The 20,527-nt window shown below is 36.6% G+C and overlaps 1 protein-coding gene across 1 annotated transcript; it reads right to left on the bottom strand.

Annotated features, from left to right (window-relative positions):
- Positions 1-6,559: 6,559 nt before the first annotated feature.
- Positions 6,560-17,637, bottom strand: LOC130010625 (organic cation transporter protein-like). Its single transcript, XM_056098353.1, has 9 exons — positions 17,268-17,637; positions 12,766-13,006; positions 12,181-12,284; positions 10,708-10,862; positions 8,962-9,130; positions 8,310-8,522; positions 7,762-7,988; positions 7,171-7,352; positions 6,560-6,715 (listed from the first exon to the last, which is right to left on the bottom strand). The coding sequence occupies exons 1-9, from the start codon at positions 17,408-17,410 to the stop codon at positions 6,560-6,562; spliced, it is 1,590 nt and encodes a 529-aa protein (XP_055954328.1). The 5' UTR covers positions 17,411-17,637.
- Between the last annotated feature and the right edge of the window lie 2,890 nt (positions 17,638-20,527).

Here is a 20,527-nt window from a genome sequence, read left to right as displayed (position 1 = left end):
TGTAGTTACTTTATAATCAATTAACTTACACATCAGACAGAATTCCAAATCCAAAAGCACCGACCAATAATCCCGCCATTGTTATCATGTTGGCATGGGAACGGTAAAGGGCATCATCACATATCATATTTTGCTGTTAATAAAATAAAAGACTAGTTGTTTTAAATACATTCTTTCATACTGAAACATTAAGAAGGAGTCGCAAGTTCTAATTCGTTCCTATGACTTGCACATGTTCGGAACAATGTCCCACGAATTCCATCATTGCAGTATACATTTTTTATTTCTTATATTTTGTTAAAGAAATAAAGTTAATTATTGGTGATTAATGTCTACTTATCATATCATTATTTTTACCAATCTGATATTTTGTCAAATAATGAAACAACAAAGGAAGACAATAAACTGAAAGTTTTTCATTTTGTATACCTCTGTAATAAACGTATCTTCAAAAGTTGACGTATCGTAAACCCATTGATGACATTCGACCTGGGAAGCGTTTACGTCGACCACTGTTAGTTCCGTAACACGTGTCAGATTGACGTCATATCTTTTACATGATGACCATTTACCATCATTATCACGTGGTATAGAATTATTGACGTATATTTGATGTAAAAGACCACGTGGTTGATATGACGTATCATTGTATGGATCGGGAAGATGGCACCTGAAAGTAAAAAGAAAGGCAGTCAAATCTTATTGTCCTGAATGTCATGGCTCTGACCGGATAACGAAAGTGTGTCTTGCAGCACTGAATGCATCACAATCCGCGGCCCCTGGTATGAATGGCGAGTGAAAAGACTGTTTAAATTCAACATAGCGGGACAAAATACATTGGTTTCAACATCATACACGGTTCTCATAAACTTCATGGCATATATTGCCTTCCATTTTATACATACTAATTTTTACAAAATATACAATACCGATTTTCACAACGTTGATTCAAAAGATATTTATGATAGCTGGATAAAAGCAACGTTCAGCAGGCCAAAAGCCATTCTAGATACAAAGTTAAACGATCTAGACGTAGAAAATACATTTAAAATAATAAACATTGTATGTCTTGGTACAAAACTGAGGAGCTTTGAACAGAAATATTCACAAATGATAAATTATTATTCAAAATTAGAAAAGTAGATAACACACTCTGCACTTTCTGCGAATCTAATATAGAAAATGTAGAACATCTCTCTGTTTTCTGCCCATTTTAACAAATAATCATTTTTATACTATCTTAGATCGCAGCAATATAAAGATAAATATAAAAACACATATCAAACATCTTGGTTTAACTAACAAACCAGATTATATAAATAATACTGAATGGATCTTCATTAATCATGTAAATTTTTTAAACTAAGTTCTATATATATCGGGCTAAACTACGAAACGAAATACTCAACATTAATAAGTATGAAAGCTTTTTAATAGAACATGCTAAATTGGAAATTGAGATATCTCCCGAATTATACATAAATAAATGGAAATATCTTTTTAAGACTTCCTCCATACCGATTCCCCATTGATAGATACCATGTACTTAGATCTGTGTATAGTAGGAACCCGTGTAATTAACCGTTTATACAGAAAATCTATTTTATTTTTATGATATAAATGTACGTAACACGTGCTTATAAATATTGACGTAAATAAAAGTGTATTGTTTAAAAATAAAATGACCTTATGTTTGTCTCCAAAGTATCGGGTTAACGAGACTTTAACCTTTTAAGCTCCGTTCACTCCATTAAAACCACATTAATATCCATTAAAATCGCATTAATTTCCAGTAATATTCGTGTTTGTTTGCATAACCAACAGTTGTCACTATAATATTTAAACAAATAGATAATGAAAAGAGAATATGTTGAAATATTCAGTCAAGCAATTTATTCTGAGTGGGTTTGCAGAACAGTGTAGTCCCGATTGTCATTACTACTGTTGTTATGATAATAAATCAATTCTCGATTATCCATGAGAGTTATCACTATAGTATGCACTCAAGGGAATATATTGAAAGTTTCAGTCAGAGCACTTCATTCTAAGCGGAGTTATTGTCGTTTTGTCTCGATTGTCATTACTACCGTTGTTCGGACAATAAATAAATTCTCGAATATCCATTTTTAAATTAAATTATATAAGATCTGTATAAAAACCTGAGAGTTCTCGCTATAATAGCTAATGAAAATGCTGAACATTTCAGTCAAATTACTTCATCCTGAATTGAAGTTATCGCCGTTTGCAGAACAATGTAGTCTCGATTAACATCACTACCGTTATCATAAACAGAGTCACGATTATCCAATTGAAATCTGTTGAAAATCAAAACTGACCGAACTTCTAGAGAGTTGATTATATATAATTATGGGCATGGCATGTGAATAAGTGTCTAATTAAAGATTAATAGACCATTTGAAGACAAAGGTTCAACTCCCGAATCATCTTTAAGATCGCATTAATGTTTGTGTAAGTTATCTGGTTATCGTTGAAGTATTTGAATACATGATTAGTATGCTTATCATCTGACCGTAGCGCTATCGTCAATATTTATTTTATTGGACATCTGACCGTATCGCTATCTCCGATAACCACTATGCTGGACATCTGACCGTAGCGCTATCGTCAATGTTTATTTTATATAGTTGAACATATAAATACGATAATACCACACCAGGTATAACACACACTATTGACGCGGATAAAACCGATCACAAAATTCACACAGGTATAGTGCACACTATTGACGAGGATCACACGGATTTAACTTTAAACAGGATGAACCTGTTATCATCATACTTGGACCGTTTGGACTTGTTTTGAAGATACTGACATTAACAATAACAATGTTGTTAGTAAACAACAAACTAGTTATCATTCGCGGTATACTCAGTGGTATCGTGACAGTATCGTCCCGTTCTAACTCACTAACCTCTCGGACCATCTGTCCTTGATCGTAACTTGATTCTACGAACATATAAAAATGCAGTTTACATACCAGTCACCAGAATAATCTTAGCTGGAATAAAATACAAGGTACTCCCCACTCGATTCGTCGATAAAAATAGCAGAAGTATCAAGTGGGGATAATTTGATCGTGTCTCCTCCGTGGATAGATCCCGATGTTAGTGGAGTAGAACGGAACGACACTAAGGATACCAAGTAATAAGTTGTAAAACCCAAGGTCCCGTTACAGTAGCACGTTATAGATTGGAAAAAAGTGGTCCGCATCACCACGGTAAGGTCTCCATATTCCCCAATAGGCGCGTTTTGAAAAAAGAGTAAAACGTCAAACACCATATCGGATTAAACCTCGACAGATTCTGGTCGCGTACAATGTAAACAGATAAACTTCAACAACCCATCTCAAATCCACAAATGCGATCCGATTTCTAATCGATTAAAGCGTGTAAACCTCAACTGCAGTGTAACGCCCGTTCGTTCACTGGTTCAGTCGTCAGTAAGGAGGGGTTTATTTTACAGACTCAAGTACATTTCGTCAATCGATGGTGGTCGCATAAGTATCTCGTTCAAAGGTTGATTCACAACAACCCACTCTGGATATATCTCCAATGACAGACTTTGTGATCTACCCCCCCCCCATTCACTTTGAAAACCAGTCTGATTTTGAGCAGAAAATTGATCATCCGACAGATGGGTGTCAAAAGCATATAAAAAGGAGGGGTGTTGGGTGGCAAGTACATTTTGTACCTGCCAAGGAGAAGGATCGCCTATCTAACCTCGTGGGCTTTCTCCTGGTCCTCCAGTTTCCTCCCACTGCTGCGAAGACCTTATTGACATACAAATTGTTAGTCCCGAAATGTCGAGTGGACGTTAAACCCCATTTTCTTCTTTTATATAAAAAGTCGATGACGTTACTAAGATATATGAATTTGGTTGAATTTTAGATCTTTGAAAAAATGTACCCACCTGTGGTCTGGAATGGACAGCGTGAAAACAGTCACCAACATCTGCATGGCACATGATATCGCCGGAAGACATACTAAATAATATAGCCGTTTCTGGTAGGGTCCAAATTCTCCCAAAATCTCTATAATTTCATCAAATTTCATCTCTATTCAGTGTCGTGTATCCGAGACGATGCTTTAAGCACTAATAAAATCCTTGTCCAGAATTGTTCTGTTAACGTGATCCCCTGTACACATTAACCAGTAAACGAAGAAACCCTCTGATACCAAACAATACGCGCACCTGTTTTCAGTCCAAAAGATTTTTCTGTTGTGTCATAGGTTCACTAAGAAGCCCCGGGAATAATATGTACACGTTTGTGTAATGTGATCGTCTGTACACAACAAACAATCAACCCAGATCTCAAATAATCCATGTACTTTTCTCAGCCGAATAGTTTATTCTGCTGTGATCAGTTCTAGACATTCCTCTCAGAAACTATGGACAAATTGCACACGACTGTTGCTGCTATGTGCTCGATGCTAGATAGTACATTAAGAAGTTTTGGGAATAATCGTTAATATACCCTTTTCGATCGTTTATTTGTTTCTTGAATAAAACTGAGGTTAAAGTTATAACCCTAACAATCTACTGTGTAAAATGATAACGATCTCTACTCCAATACTGCTCGACATTATCTGATAAAAAATGACATGTTGAAAATGATATGTGAGTGGAGGAGATAGAAGATTCATGACCACTTGATCTAAAAGGTACGTGGGGGGAAATTTACCGAAATTTAACCTTGAGGACGGGTCGGAAAAATTTTATTGCACTATTGTATTGTGTTTGCTTTTGGTTATCCGATCTGATAATCCTATTAATGTTTGACAGCCATTGTAGTCTCACCGGGTATCGATGCAAAAAATATATATTAGCTCTAGATTTCATAAACCCATATCATTTCGCTTGGATTTGGGCAGCTCAGTGTTCAAGTCCCAGGTTCACTAATCATAAAGCCCCAGTGTTGGTCGATAATGTTCTCCAGGACTATTCAGCATGATTTCCCCCTGCCACTGGTTCGACTCGTTCAGAACGAGGGTCTAGTTCATCCAGAAGTTTCTTATTATAAGATCCACAGCGGAACAGTTCTGCTGGTCAATATGCACAATCCAGCAGTGCAGAAGACACATTAATGAACAACATCCGAAACGTGAAGTGTGAATAATACAGATCTACCACAACCGATCATAAACGATGGTCAACGGTCAACACATGGACCATACAAAATGGAAATGCGAAATGAATGTTACTTTTATTTACTTACACCGAGATAACGACGTCGGACAAAGGCCATACAGTGGGCTTTTAGGGAAATTTTGCCCTTACAGCGGCTCGTACGACGTCTTTTATGTCGAAATTGAATTCCGATAAAATGTTGTCTGTTGGGGTCTTTTTTTTTAATTCAACTTGTTATTAAAGTACCACCTGTGTAAATAAGACTAGATATTACCATTTCCGATGTTTCAGCCATTTTAGAATAATGCGGGCTGATTGGTGCTAACTGGCGAACCCCCTACCCCCCCCCCCCCCACACACACACCACCACCACCACCCCGCTACACGTACAAAGCTGCTATGATGTTAATGAAAAAAATACAGATCATATATCCATAGGTAACGTAAATAAACACCATTTAACATTTTCTTTTTAAATAAGGAAGAGTATTTTATTAAAAAAAAATCTTTGAAATATAAAAACAGTTAGAAATATATAAACATAATATATGGATATTTTGAACTATCAAATAAATAATAAAAATAGATAAAATGTTCTGTTCAAGGTCTAAAACATCTGTTAAAATGTTCTGATCAAGAACTAAAACTTCTCTTTCAGTTCATATTTTCCTCCTCTAGGTTCTTCTTCAGTTGTGTTCATGTGATATTTCGACTTTTTGTTTTTCCTGAAAACAGAAATGAAATGGGGTTAGATTTTTCTACACCAACCGGGCTAATGAAGACAGCCACGGGCGCTACAATTTATTTTGAATTCCAGCCACCAAGGGTTCTTTAACGTTCACGCTTTAGCATACCGTCCGAGCGACTAGACGCTGTTCCTTAAAACTATGTGGAATGTGATATAAATAGATTTCTTCCTAGCGGGGCAGCCAGGATATCTTGGTATCAGTAACCAGAAAGCCAGGAATTCGATAATGGGCTGGAATGTGTGTTTTTTTCAGATAGATGAACTGTAGGTTCAATGAAGTCATTAGTGTAATCCCAGAGGTTGAATCAAAAACAATGCAAATTTGTCACAGGTGTAAATATGTCAGTAAGAAATTAAACAAACACAATCTCTAGTTTGGCATTTGTAATTTATTCTTGAATGGTATCCCTTGGTATCTTGGTATCAGTAACCAGAAAGCCAGGAATTCGATAATGGGCTGGAATGTGTTTTTGTTTCCGATAGATGAACTGTAGGTTCAATGAAGTCATTAGTGTAATCCCAGAGGTTGAATCAAAAACAATGCAAATTTGTCACAGGTGTAAATATGTCAGTAAGAAATTAAACAAACACAATCTCTAGTTGGGCATTTGTAATTTATTCTTGAATGGTATCCCTTTAAGATGAGTGATATTCCATCTATTCCTACCTTCCAAATTGTTTAGCATCTTCAATAGTCTCTGGTAAAGTCTGGTTCAATGTTTCTGGTAGTAAAAGAGATAAGAGACCAGCAGCTACAGAAGCTCCACCAAATACCAACAGTGGTAGAGCAGTACCAATATCACCCTTAACAAGAGTTCCCTGAAATAGTATATACAACAATGGTATCACCCTTAACTATAGTACCCTGAAATATTATATACATTAGTGGTAGAGCAGTTCCAATACCACCCTTAACTTTAGTTCCCTGAAATATTATTAATACACCCACAGATCAGAAACTGACTCACGGCAGATTACCACCTGTGTAAGTTCGACATTAAAGGAAGATAAACCACTGGTAAATTGAGAAAACCCATGCGGTTATAAAGGCGAACCTGGCATGTACATGCATGTACAGCTGTTGGGTGTTCATCTGTTTAGTGAACATAAAATAAAGTCATTGTGCGATATAGCTGAGTCTGTGCTGCACTGTCGACAGTCGAAGCCAAAAAGTTAAACAGAAGAACTTCCTATCAATATTTAGAAAATCTTACAGATTTTTGACCATACAAGAGTTTATTTAAATCAGAGCGGTCCAGCTCCTTATGACTTACCAAATCCGCGATATACGGTGATATCATTCCACCAACACGAGCACAGAAGGAACTAAATCCCATTGCGGAGTTTCGGGTTATGGTAGGGAACAGTTCTGCGGCAAAGACGTAAATAATGGCGAAAGCAGCCGATGCACCAAGCTTCCCAACCATCGATAAAGTTATTGTGATCCACTCATATGCTGTAATGGTAAAATAAAGCCCAGTTGAATCAAACTAATTGATAGATAAAGCCACACTAATATAATTTTCTGTTTTTTGAGAATCGAAACCCACGCCCCCACCACACCTAGACACACGCAAAAGAAAATGTTACAAACAGTCATATTAAACTGAGTCATATTAAACTGTATAGAAAATAAAGCCATTGATTTTCATTTGTATTGTTCTTGCAATCTCTAATTGATGTTACGATCAACAGTCATGTCAAATAAATTAAATGTCACGAAATTAAATTGGACAAAAATCAATACTTACATTTATCAAGGTATATAACGGGGAATATTGTTAATATACAGGTTATTCAATACTTACATTTATCTAGGTATAAAACGGGGAATATTGTTAATATACAGGCTATTCAATACTTACATTTATCAAGGTATAAAACGGGGAATATTGTTAATATACAGGCTATTCCACCTAGTAACATACTCGTACAATGTAGAGCTTTTCTACCCCATCTATCCAGCAGAATCAAACACAGAATGTACGCAGCAGTTTCTACGATATTGGCGATGGTAAAATTGACGTAGATGTTGCCACCTAGATTACCAACATTTAACCCTAAACCGTAGTACACCATGCTCACAACCATCCTGAAAAAATTAAATGAAGCGTTTAAGTCATTGATGGCTGGCTACTCGCAGTTTACCTTAAAACGAAACAGATCTTCAAAGACGTCGCCCCGTTTAAAATACATTTTAAAAACTGATATTATTATTATTATTATTATAACACGTGTAATCCGACTCTTCTGTATTTTCTGTATCATCAGCATTAGAGAAACCCTCTTAGGAGTTGAAAGAGATAACTTAGGTTAAAGCCATCAAAGTCAAGAGAAGCTCCTACTTGTGGCAGAGTACCTTACGAGTTTAAGAAGATAAGACTAGCAAAGTCAATTTGAACGTGTATCTTACCAGTTAAAGAAGATGATTAAAGATCTAATAAGTAAAACTGGGGATGTAAACATTTCATTAACTTTAGCCTGCGGTCCAGAATCTTGAGTATCTTTATCAAACAATTTAACCGGAAGTTCCACTTTATTCACTTCCGCAGCTTTACGAAGAATCTTTTCAGCTTTCTCCGTCTTATCTTGTGCGACTAGCCACCTGGGAGATTCTGGGATAAACCTGCAAATAAAATGTGTTTTTTACAATTATTTCAGTTGAGGGAAGGAGAGAGGGACTTCTGTTTGTAGAGTACCCGGAGACAACCCATCTGGTGAGTCAGGCGACCATACTTGTTAACTAAATCAACCCGATACGATTATTTTAATGGATCGTCCGTTTCCACGTTATTACAATGAACACCATTTTGATGTTTAAAAAGTGTCATTGGATCATCTGTGTCCATGCTATTACAATGATTACTATATTTTGAGGTTTTGAAAAGTGTTATGGATCATCTGTGTCCATGCTATTACAATGGCTATCCTTTTGATGTTATGGAAGGTGAATTTGTTTGCAAGATATCAAGTGTTATGACATGTTATGATATTTAGGATTTCAATAATAAGTTGGATTTGAAATGATTTTTACGTAGAATTCTAAAACAATATGCGACACTCACCAAAATATGGCCAACAAGAGAACAGATGGAACTGATATAGCCAGCTGTAGAGTACTCCAATCTCGTATAAAAAAGGCCATGATAGCCAGAATAAACAATCCAATACACCAAAAGAACTCCATAACTATTCCAGCAAATTTTCTTTTAGATGGTCCTACCAGTTCCAATCCTAGAAAATATATTTTTATTAAAAAGAATAGCTAATAAGGCCCACTCAACACAGACTAACCTCTATCCTAGTCGGGTTGGGTATTGGGTGAAGAGCTACCGACTCTGGGAGCAGTTGAAAAACAGTTGTAATTTAACACGTATCAGATGATTTCAGGACTACGCGTACCTCTAATACGCTTGCATGCAGTGGCGCAGCAGCAGAGTGAGTAGGAATAAGTGGGCGTGATCAGAATTTCTTCTGGGCTATGGACTATAATAGGCCTTAAAAATAATGATGTCCCCCACCTTTTCTGATTCACATTCCGCTCTTAATTATAACATTTCTTCTGTACAGGTATAATACATTGTAATGTCTTGTTTCTTATTGGGGGAATCACGGTGGCTGAGTGGGTAAGACGCTGGCTCGCTAGCTTAGAGGTCAGGTGTTCCCCTTGTCAGTGATGCAGGGCTGAGGGTCTGACAAGGACATCTGTCTGGTCGTTCGGATCGGACGAAAAACCGAGGTCCCGTGTACACATTGGCGTGCACGTAAAAGATCCCTTGACAGTTAAGATTCGATATAAGAGTCGGACGTAGTGCCGCTGTCCGGGCAAAATTTCCCTCGAAGCACACTGTATTGCGTATGCCTGTCTTTTCAGCAAAATAAGTGAAATAGGCCCAGAGTGTGTATGGTTGTGGTGGGCGTCGGGGCGGGTTTCTCTGTCCCCAGGAGGTGACAACTCCTACTGCTTTAATGAAAATGCACAGACATGACTACTTTATATTAAAAGCTCACTGCAGTACGTTCAAACATGAATAGGGGCCCTATCTTGGTCTAACAGTGACATTTGTGGTATTATTCATTTGAAAGTTCTTTATCTGATGGATACTGCTTTGTCAACCGATGCGTATGACTGGGTTCACACAGTGACTCGCGTTTTCTTTTTAATCCCCCCTTGTAATGACATAAGTTGTCATTTTTTACTAGACAAAGCGATACGGTGTTTCCTTTTTCTTTTTAAATTACATTTTGAGACTCAATTTATTTTTATCAGTTTTTAATGACTCTATTCCCCAGTCTACGTTTTCTTTATATCCTATTTTATTTTCATATTTTAAAGTTTTCATTTCAAAGGCGTATGATTGTTTTGTAAAGCGACGAGGTCACCATGGCTCGTTGAGCACGCGTCGATTCATAGTATATTATCGTCTATCTTTTTTCATCTTTTAAAATTTTCATTTTAAATGCGTATGTTTGTATTTTAAAGCGACAGTGTCATGGTGGCTCGGCTATTAACCAGGATTTTGCAGCTTGGTTACACACTGTACGTGTTACAGGAATACCGGCCACATAGTAACTTGTACTTAACGTTAAAGACTTTTTAAGAGTTGAAATCCGAAAGTAAACAAAAATGACATTGTTTGTGCGAATTACCCTCATAGTGCGCGGTATGGCGAATGTCAGTCTTCATTTCCCCAGCAGGTACATATAACAGAAAGTATATTGTTAAACCCCATTTCATTTTGCAAAGTAATATCTAAACACTTTTTGTTTTGTGAATGATGCGCCGTAAATAGTAAAACTATAATAATTACCCAGTACAAAAGCTGACATAAAGGCACCAGCATTTGAAGCACCAGTGAAGAACCGACAGATGACAAAGACGGTAAAATTAGGCGAGAAGGCTGTTGCTATCGACCCAACAATATGTAATGATACAGATGCCAACATACCAAACTTTCTTCCAATTCTGAAAAAAAGAGCATCTACATATTTATATATATTTGTAACTGTCGTTTTTCAGTGTTTTGCGGTTTGCGGCTACACAAGGGCTGTCACGAGGTTAAAATTCAGGGTAGGGCTCGATGAGTGTTAGTGGGTAAGAACCTGGAATGCCCGAAAAAATTCCGGGTTACAGACTACTGTCCAATCAATGAATCATTTACAATTCACAGAGATGGAACCGTCGAGAGAAAATTTTGAAAATTTAACTGCCGCAAATTCTAGCTCGTGAATTAAGCAACTCCAATTAAAAGAAAAGTAAAGTGAAAGTTTTATGTCACTTCCGGTTTTAGAGTGCACGAGGTGTCACGTAGCTAGCAGTGAATACGTCACAGTGTGAAATAACAGGAATCGCAGTGGTAGTTTGGTTGTTTTCACCAAAAGGGGCACTGGCCCTGTTCCACACTTTAATATCATTTGTACTATAAACAGTATTGTAATTGTGTTGTTGTTATTGTGTAACGTCCGCTACCACCAACGGTTATATCGCAGACTAATACCTAGGTTAATTTTGGAGCCATGTTCATAGAATGGTTAGCACGTGTGCTTTGTATCATAAGGTCTATCATTGAAGTAACTGGCGTATGTACGTGACAAGGAGTAGGGTCGCCTGTGAGAGATATGGTATGTTCAAACATCTGTCTGGATATTATCCTGTATTGCATTAACGTATGGTTTAGTTAAAGGGACAATAACACTGTTGCTGGCTTGGCAGCTCCAGAAAATAAATAATAGCCTTATTCTATGTATTCGATGTTTAAGTGTCCTACCTGTTGTGTAAATTATCCATTACATCCTATTTGACTTGTTCAGAGGTTTCGAAATTCCAAGTCACATTTGAAAAAGTTTAGGTTAGGCTTTTCAAATCAATTAGTTGAATTTTTCCAATTTTTTTAAATTAGGTGTGTTAAGATGAAATTTGTATCATCAATTAATTGGAATGCTGTAAAATAGTACAATTTGTTGACTAGAATTAAGATTGGGACACATTATTCAGTTACAACAAGAGTGGTATTGAGCCTTTAACTTTCGGTCATACATCAGTCAGTTCAATGACTTAAAGTTTCTCATCGCCATTGGAGGGATTGTTAATGTTGTGTTCAAAGTTGAATCTCCAAGAAAGTCCCAAGAAAGATATGATGAACTGAAAACTATGTCATCACCTGTAAATGATATTAAGATATAGCCAACACCCCCGAAATCACTTATAATATTCTCTAAAATCTTTTGATTGACCTCTTTGTTTAATGTCACTGAAACAGTTTGAATAACAACATCTCACTTACACATCAGACAGAATTCCAAATCCAAAAGCACCAACCAGTAATCCAGCCATATTAATCATGTTGGCATGGGCACGGAATGAAGCATCGTCACAGATCATATTTTGCTGTGGAAAAGAAACTAATCATAATTTAATCAGCTATTAATGGCTTCTAAATTGAAATGTTTTATCATGGCACAATAGTGTGGCTTCTGATTTTTTAAAGAAAATAAAACGAATATAAGTACAATATAGATGTGGATGGATTTTTAAAATAATTTGAGCAAAATAAGTAATATTGAAAGAAAAGTAATCTTAGTAAACTACGGGTTGTTAGATGTGAGCGCGCTAGTTGAAAAGTGGTATCAAATGTTCTAGCGGAATATATGAACTCGCCATATGAGAAGTGGTATTTATTCCAGCAAGAAAAATCATACACTGCCATACCTATAGCTAAGTTGATTTACTTTCTTGATATACACGTAAGTGTTATATTTCTCGACGATTGTAAAATGATTAGGTGACAGAAAGATGGAAATGTTAGGGGAGGGATGGTGGACTGGGGGAAGAGGAGGAAGCGAACTCCTCAAAACGACATTTTTTTTACCTCTGTAATAAACGTATCTTCAAACGTTGACGTATCGTAAACCCATCTGTCACAACTTGTCCGTGTAGCATTTACATCTATTACAGTGCGTGTCGTAACTTTCGTTAGGTTGACGTCATATCTTTTACATGATGACCATTTACCATCACTATCACGTGGTATAGAATGATTGACGTATAACTGATGTAATAGGTCACGTGGTTGGTATGACGTATCATTGTATGGATCCGGCAGATGGCACCTGAAAAAAAGTTTCAAAACTTCTAATGAGCAGTAAATATAATAGATTTTATGTATGAAACCAATAGGGTGTTCTACCGTCGCGTTGGTTAGGTATCCATGGTTACGGCAATGTGTACAAGACATTGTATGCTTATCTGTCTAAATGGTTTTATATTCAGTGCACGACAATTGTGAATTTTCGTCACTGCGCAAGCACATGTTTCGTAGGTTAAAGCGAGTGATTTGAAGCAAATTTTTGATGGATATGTATATTTTGATATTTAGTATTATTTGTTCGATTATCCAGTACTATAGCTCGTAATCGGATACATTTATTGCCATCATTTCTTCTCATGGTCCTCTGCTCATGGTGCCAATTTTTCGGCGATTCTTCCTGCCTAGCAGTCGACATATTTTGATAAAGCCACTTCTGAAGTGATAATCAGTTTGCTGACTCAAAAAAACATCTCCACATATTATTATTTTCCATAATGTTTTGCATATATTTCACTAATTTTGGAATTTCACTCATAACGTCATTATTCACTTATAACTTCATATCATTCTAATTTCACTTAAAACGTCATACCATTCTAATTTCGCTTAAAACGTCATATCATTGTAATTTCACTTAAAACATCATATCATTCTAATTTTACTAATAACATCATATCATTCTACGTCATATTCTAATTTCACTTATAACGTCATATCATTCTAATTTCACTTATAACGTCATATCATTCTAATTTCACTTAAAACGTCATATCATTCTAATTTTACTAATAACGTCATATCATTCTACGTCATATTCTAATTTCACTTATAACGTCATATCATTCTAATTTCACTTAAAACGTCATATCATCCGAATTTCACTTAAAACGTCATATCATTCTAATTTCACTTAAAACGTCATATCATTCTAATTTCACTTATAACGTCATATCATTCTAATTTCACTCATATCATTCTAATTTCACTTATAACGCCATATCATTCTAATTTCACTTAAAACGTCATATCATTCTAATTTTGTTATTAAATAAATGACCGTCATTTTTATTCAAATGGCATTTTCACATCAGTGTTTTGTTGCTTTTCTGATTTGGTTAAAAGACACAAAGATTATTTTGAATACGATTACTGTCCCGATATATCATCAAATCACACAGCTGGTAAATCGGTGGGGTGGCTTATTGATGAAACGAAAGGAAGAGACAAGACAATAATTCAGTTATTTAAAGGTACAACATTATCTTATCAACTTTACCCGTCTTCATTAGTCCAGTCGGCACATAGCAGTGGGACGTTAACCCCGATTTCATTTATCAACTTTAGCCCAAAAGCAATGGGTCAGTATTAAAACGCGTTGGTCCTGATGTATTTGTGTATAATACAGGTAGTGTCAGTCATTGGTTCATGGGAGCCGCGATGGTCACCCGTTTGATCCCGGTGTTGACCGACAGAGTTTATCGGGATTTTCCGGCGTGGTTCCCCCTTGCCAGTGGGGTAGGACAGAGAGTCTGGCTGCAGGACAACGTGTAGTCGACCAAATTGGAAGCTAAACCAAGGTCCTGTGTACACATTGGCCTGCACGGAAAAGAACCCATGGCAGTTGGAATACGAAATAAGAGTAGGCCGTGGTGCCGCTGTCCGACAACATCTTCCTCATAGCACACTGTATGGCGTAAGCCCGTCTTCATTATAGCCCAGTTGTAGCAGAACAATAGGACGTTAAACCCTATTTCATTTCATTTCATTTCCGTTGGTTCATTAATTCTCAGAAATGTTTTTTATCTATAATTTATAACTTTAAAAAATATTTTCCCTGTTGGTTGGTGTTTCGCAACGACAATAAAATAGTGACCTTGAATGGTGACGTATCCCGAGGACTGATTTGTCGCATCCGTTTCATCACCGCCATGAATAATATACCAAATATATTGTGAATACACATAATACACCAAATATATTAAAGATTCTCAGAAATTTAATATTATCAAAACAAAATAGCTATCTTGAGGCCTTATGTTTAACAAATATATCAAAATGGTGACCTTAAATGGTGACATCTATATTGTCGCCGTTGTGAATTATATATGTATGTATATACGTATATAATTTATTCTCTAGATGGCTTGACATGGCTGATATTTAAAAACGTCTAGGATATGGTCATCGCGTAGCAAGCGGGCTTGAGATCACAAGCTGAACAATATATCAGGATTGTAACTCGGGCGGTTCCTCCCACTGCTTTCTGGGTAGAATGTCTCTGATAGCCGGTGCATGGCGTCCATCAGTTGTTACAAAATGTATACATGACGTCAAAACCCAAGTTTTTTTATTTCTATATTGCACAATATCCCCTTAAAATCCATAAGACATTGAACACCGTCATCATTATTAATTTGCCTTGGCCTAGAAAATTCATCGCGATTTTCCGACGTGGCTCCCACTCGTCAGTGGCCCCTACTCGTCTGTGGTACAGGTCAGAGTCCCTGACACTGGACAACCTATAGTCGTTCAGATGGAACACGAAACAACCGAGATCTCGTTTACATATTGGCGAGCAGGTAAAGGATACATTGGTACATTGGCAGTTGGAATTCGATATAAGAGTAGGCCGTAGTGTCGCTGTCCGGGCAAACTGTCCCTCATGGCACATTGTATGTCTTATGGACGTCTTCATCCGCCCAGTCGGAGCAGAACTGTAAAACGTTAAACCCCATTTCATTTCATTATCAATTTGTCCCCAGACGTTAACGATATCTTTCTTCGTGTTAAAATGCTCTACTTCTTTTTTAAAAAACCAAGATAAACATCATATCAGAAATAATGGGTGCAATTTAAGATGACAACAATACAATTATATACTGCAAGGTACTTTGAATTGTGATCTCAATTGATCTGATATGTTCATTTGTTGTTTGTGATTTCTGTATATTGTGTTTGTGTATGGTGCAGTCACCCTTGCATTTAATATTAATGCATTGAATTGTCAAAAGAACATGCCATTAAGTGCTATGTCCATTTTGTTGAAGGGCGTCGACCCTCGAGCAAGATTAGTAAGTGTACGGACGCAGATCTTGGTTGAGGATATGGGTTGTCACCGGGGTTAAGCAACGCGTCAACAAAATCCAGTTGATATCATGTAATTATTCAATTTTTGTATTTTCGCCGGGATTAAGTATCGCGTCAACAAAGTAGAGTTCATATATGTTTCTTAGGTGGGACCGTGTGCAATTTCATCGGGGCTAAGTATAACGTCAACAAAATACAGTTAATGTCAGGTTTCTTACGCGAGTATAATGTGTGTTATTTTGAAGGTGACATTTTACCGGTAAGTGTCACGCCAATGTTTGTCATTTTGTGGCTAGCATTTTTTTTTTTATGTTAGAGATAGCAAGGTTAAAGGGTCTAAGTCTCTAACGCAATATTTTCCATGACATTTGACATTAAAATCACGAATTAGAATTCAATCAATATTGATGTTGTTATCTTGCCGTGAAACAATAGAATCCTATTATCAAATATTAAAGACACAATTAACAGTTTATTAATCAGTACACGAGTTGTGTACCGTATGGTTTTGGGTGCCATTTTGTGATGAACAAATAAAAACATATACAACACAATGTGGAAGTAATTCGTAAAGGCTGATTCACAAACAATATAATTAATTTGTGTTGAATGCAGTAAGCAGGTGTAAACGACTGCCGTTCAATTTAAACCGTTCACGTATTTCATCGAACGTAATTGATTAGAAATTACAATATTTGAACTGTTTACGTATTTCATCGAACGTAATTGATTAGAAATTACAATATTTGAACTGTTCACGTATTTCACTAAATATAATTGATTAGATATTACAATATTTATATAAAATTGAATATAAAAGACCTTTCATACATTCATATTACATTAATATATGCTTTTAAAATCATTTAAAGGTTCCATTTCAAGGTTCCATAAAATATAGCCATCCGCCCTTTAAAGGGGGTCGTTTGACTTGATTAATTTTGCTAAAGGAGAATTATGATCCGAGCAACACTTGACAGGGGACCGAATTAAGTATTTTAAAATCGTTTAGAGCGTTGACAATCAGTAATGGAAAAAGATCAGCCCTATTTAATACCATGTTTTGTATCCTAGTTTTGTATCCAACCCATGTTCACTTTATTGGGTGCTCTCTCTCTCTCCCTCTCTCTCTCTCTCTCTCTCTCTCCCTCTCTCTCCTGGAAACTGTAATTCAAAACAATGAAAAATGTACCTACCGGTGGTCTGGAATGGACAGAGTAAAAACCGTTACCAACATTTGCAAGGCACAAGATATGGCCGGAAGACATACTAAATAATATAGCCGTTTCTGGTAGGGTCCAAATTCTCCCAAAATCTCTATAATTTCATCAAATTTCATCTTAACTGTCGGTGTTTCTTTTCCAAATTGGATGTGACACTGTCTAAACTCAGTGCAAATGAACCACAATACTGTATGCAGTTTGAACACGGATATAGTCAAAAACTCTATGTGGTTAACGTCAATCTGAAACACGAACAATTCAACCACAGCACTGTTATGAAGCAAAGTGACGTTAGATAAAGTCAAAACATTGCTTAGCCATGCGTATCCTCGAACTCATATGACACTGTATTTAAGGTGGAGTCGGCGATATCACCTCGGTGGAAGCAGACGTTAAATAACGCTATTTCACACGCACACATCCGTATACAGTGTATATATGAATGACAGTACGGACTAGTTGAAACATATAAATAGTATGCAGAAAGCAGAAAGTATCATAGACGGATGTAGTTAGTTGTAAACATTTTTCATAGAAATCTGAGTAAAGAAAGGGTCAGTGCACATTGGCGCAGTAGGAATTTGATATAAGAGTTGGCCTTAGCACCACTCTCCGGGCAACATCTTCCTCATAGCACACTGTATGGCGTAAGCCCGTCTTCATTAGCCCAGTCGGCGCAGAACAATAGGACGTTAAACTCCATTTCATTTCATTTCATTTCCAAAAGGAAATGGAAATCTGTATGGACAATTACATTTATATAAGTTACTTTGACGATGACTTACCATACATATAATTATAATATTTAATGAGCTTTGTTTGAATAGAAAGACATGAATTTAAAGTGGCGAGCTAGTGTAGTTTGTCGTGGATGATTGAACTGATTGAATACATTAATGATATCGTAAACATTCTAACATTTTATGCACCTGCACTGACGATATGCATATTACTGTAAACATTTTAACAGTTTATGCACCCGCACTGACGATATGCATATTACGGTAAACATTTTAATAGTTTATGCACCTTCACTGACGATATGCTTATTACTGTAAACATTCTAACATTTTATGCACCTGCACTGACGATATGCATATTATTGTAACAGTTTAAGCTCCAAAAGAATCCATAAATAACAGAATGATCATACGTTTATTAAAAATAACTACCCTATATATACATTCAGGAAATGAAATCGAGGATATTTTACGTGCACGTCAATGGGTACACAGGACAGCCATGTTTTATCACCTCCGAATGACTAGACAGCTGTCCTTGTCAGACCCGTAGTCCTGCCCCGATGAACTTTCTCGGCCAACACCGGGATTGAACCCACGACCGGCAGACTTACCCACTTAACCACCGTTATACATTCACAAGAATGCCCCTTTAAGTTATTTGACATAGACGTTGTCATATAAATAACCGTAACATCAACTTAAACAGTTTGCAAAAACATTTTATGTGCCTTTTATACGTAATTATTTTATATCGTATAATAAGTAGGCCTACTCTACTATAACGTTTATCTTTATAAGTAATTATTTGAGAGAGAGAGAGAGAGAGAGAGAGAGAGAGAGTTTAACGTCTACTCGACACAAACTAGTTCCTTTCGTGACTAACATATGGTGTAATTTGATTTCAATAATTCGCTTGCTCGCGAGATTGGACAGGCGACCCTACCCCTTGTCATGTACAATGGGGTAATCGAAACCACGCCAGTTGACTCAATGGCAGACCTTATGATACAACGCGTACGCGCTAACCATTCGGCCATCCAACCCCACCCCGCACAATCTATGAACATGGCTCCACAATTAACCTAGGTCTTAGTCTGCGATATCACCGTTGGTGGTAGCGGACGTTAACCAATAACAACAACACAATTTTGTCCTTTTGTTGTTAATTTTATTGAACTGATGAAATATGAATTATTTCGGAAAGGGGTTGGGGACTTGGTTGTTTACGTCAGAAGAAAGAATTTAACGTTCCCTCAATACGAACTATAGATGATTTCGACTGTCTTTCAACGAGGGATCTTTAACGTACTGTAAATGGAAGCTTTGCGTTTCTGCCTACTCTTTATCGAATTACAACGTACACGCCTCGGTTCTTTGTCCCATCCAGACCAAGATTAGAAAATGAAGAATCTGCGAATACAAAAACATTAACAAATTGGGTTCAGAAAAAGAGGTATATTCATACACCAAGCGTGGATATATGAATATTACACAGATTTCCTAAGATCTTAACTCTACACTTTGAATCACAATTTAAGAGAAACAGTGTCAATATATTCATAGCACGATCCTCCATTCATTTCTTTAATAAATACATATTGTATTAAAAACCACCAGAGTAAACACTCAACTTGTATGGATACATAAAGATTAACTCTATATAAATAGAATCTCTAGAATATTGTTAGCTTAGCATTGATCCTCTGATGCCTGTTAAACTCGAGAGGGTTGACCTTAACCATGCCATTACTCCCTTCAATAACATCAATATAAATATGATAAAAATAAATAAATAAAGTCAGGTGTCGTTCGGTTTAACGTGCTACTTTTTTGGACCTTTTGATCTAATGGATCCGAGCATACAATGTTTTTGGGTCTGGGGGCAATTGTGACCAGGCATCATTGCTAGGAATTCTTTAACGTGCACGCTAAACTATACTTTATGAGACCTTGGGTTTTCGTCTATTCTTGATCAGGACCAGAATATGTTCCTTGTCAGACCTTCCGTCTTGTACCACTGACAAGGGGGAAATCCCTTTGAAATATCCTGTCACGGCTACCACCGGGATCGAACCCAAAACACCTGTTTGTGAGTCATTGAGGCCCCGATCCACATGATTGATTCACAGGGTAAGTTTAAAAGTACGAGGATAAAAATACAATCTGTAGAATATCCATGGTTTAATTATCGTCAGATTGAATAGGTCAAATACCACCTATGAGAATTCTCCTGACCTTGACATTGCCGATACCTAGAATGGTTTCAATGTCAACATAATGCAATTCAACCAGTGTGTGTAAAGGTTATTTGATACAGTAATTTATTCAATACAAATAACCTTCTATGTTTATTCAGAGGCAATAATCATCCGAGAATATTTCGTGACAATAGGGGATCTTTTATGGTCATGACCCATCAGTAACCTTGGCTAGTGTACAAATTTACATAATCAATACAGTCGGTTTATACAGGTAACGTGATGCGCACTA

The sequence above is a fragment of the Patella vulgata genome, chromosome 2 (genome assembly GCF_932274485.2).
Source record: "Patella vulgata chromosome 2, xgPatVulg1.2, whole genome shotgun sequence".
Lineage (NCBI taxonomy): Eukaryota > Metazoa > Mollusca > Gastropoda > Patellidae > Patella > Patella vulgata.
The sequence above is the reverse complement of the archived record's forward strand: the minus strand, read 5'-3'. Positions and strand labels throughout refer to the sequence as shown.

Bases quoted from the DNA above. Each gene is read 5' to 3' on its own strand.
- LOC130010625 (XM_056098353.1), bottom strand. From the start codon at position 17,410: ATGAAATTTGATGAAATTATAGAGATTTTGGGAGAATTTGGACCCTAC. The intron at 12,285-12,765 runs GTAAAAAAAATG...TCTTTTCCACAG, and splicing joins AAGATACGTTTATTACAGAG to CAAAATATGATCTGTGACGA. The intron at 9,131-10,707 runs GTAATTATTATA...TATATTTTCTAG, and splicing joins TATGTCAGCTTTTGTACTGG to GATTGGAACTGGTAGGACCA.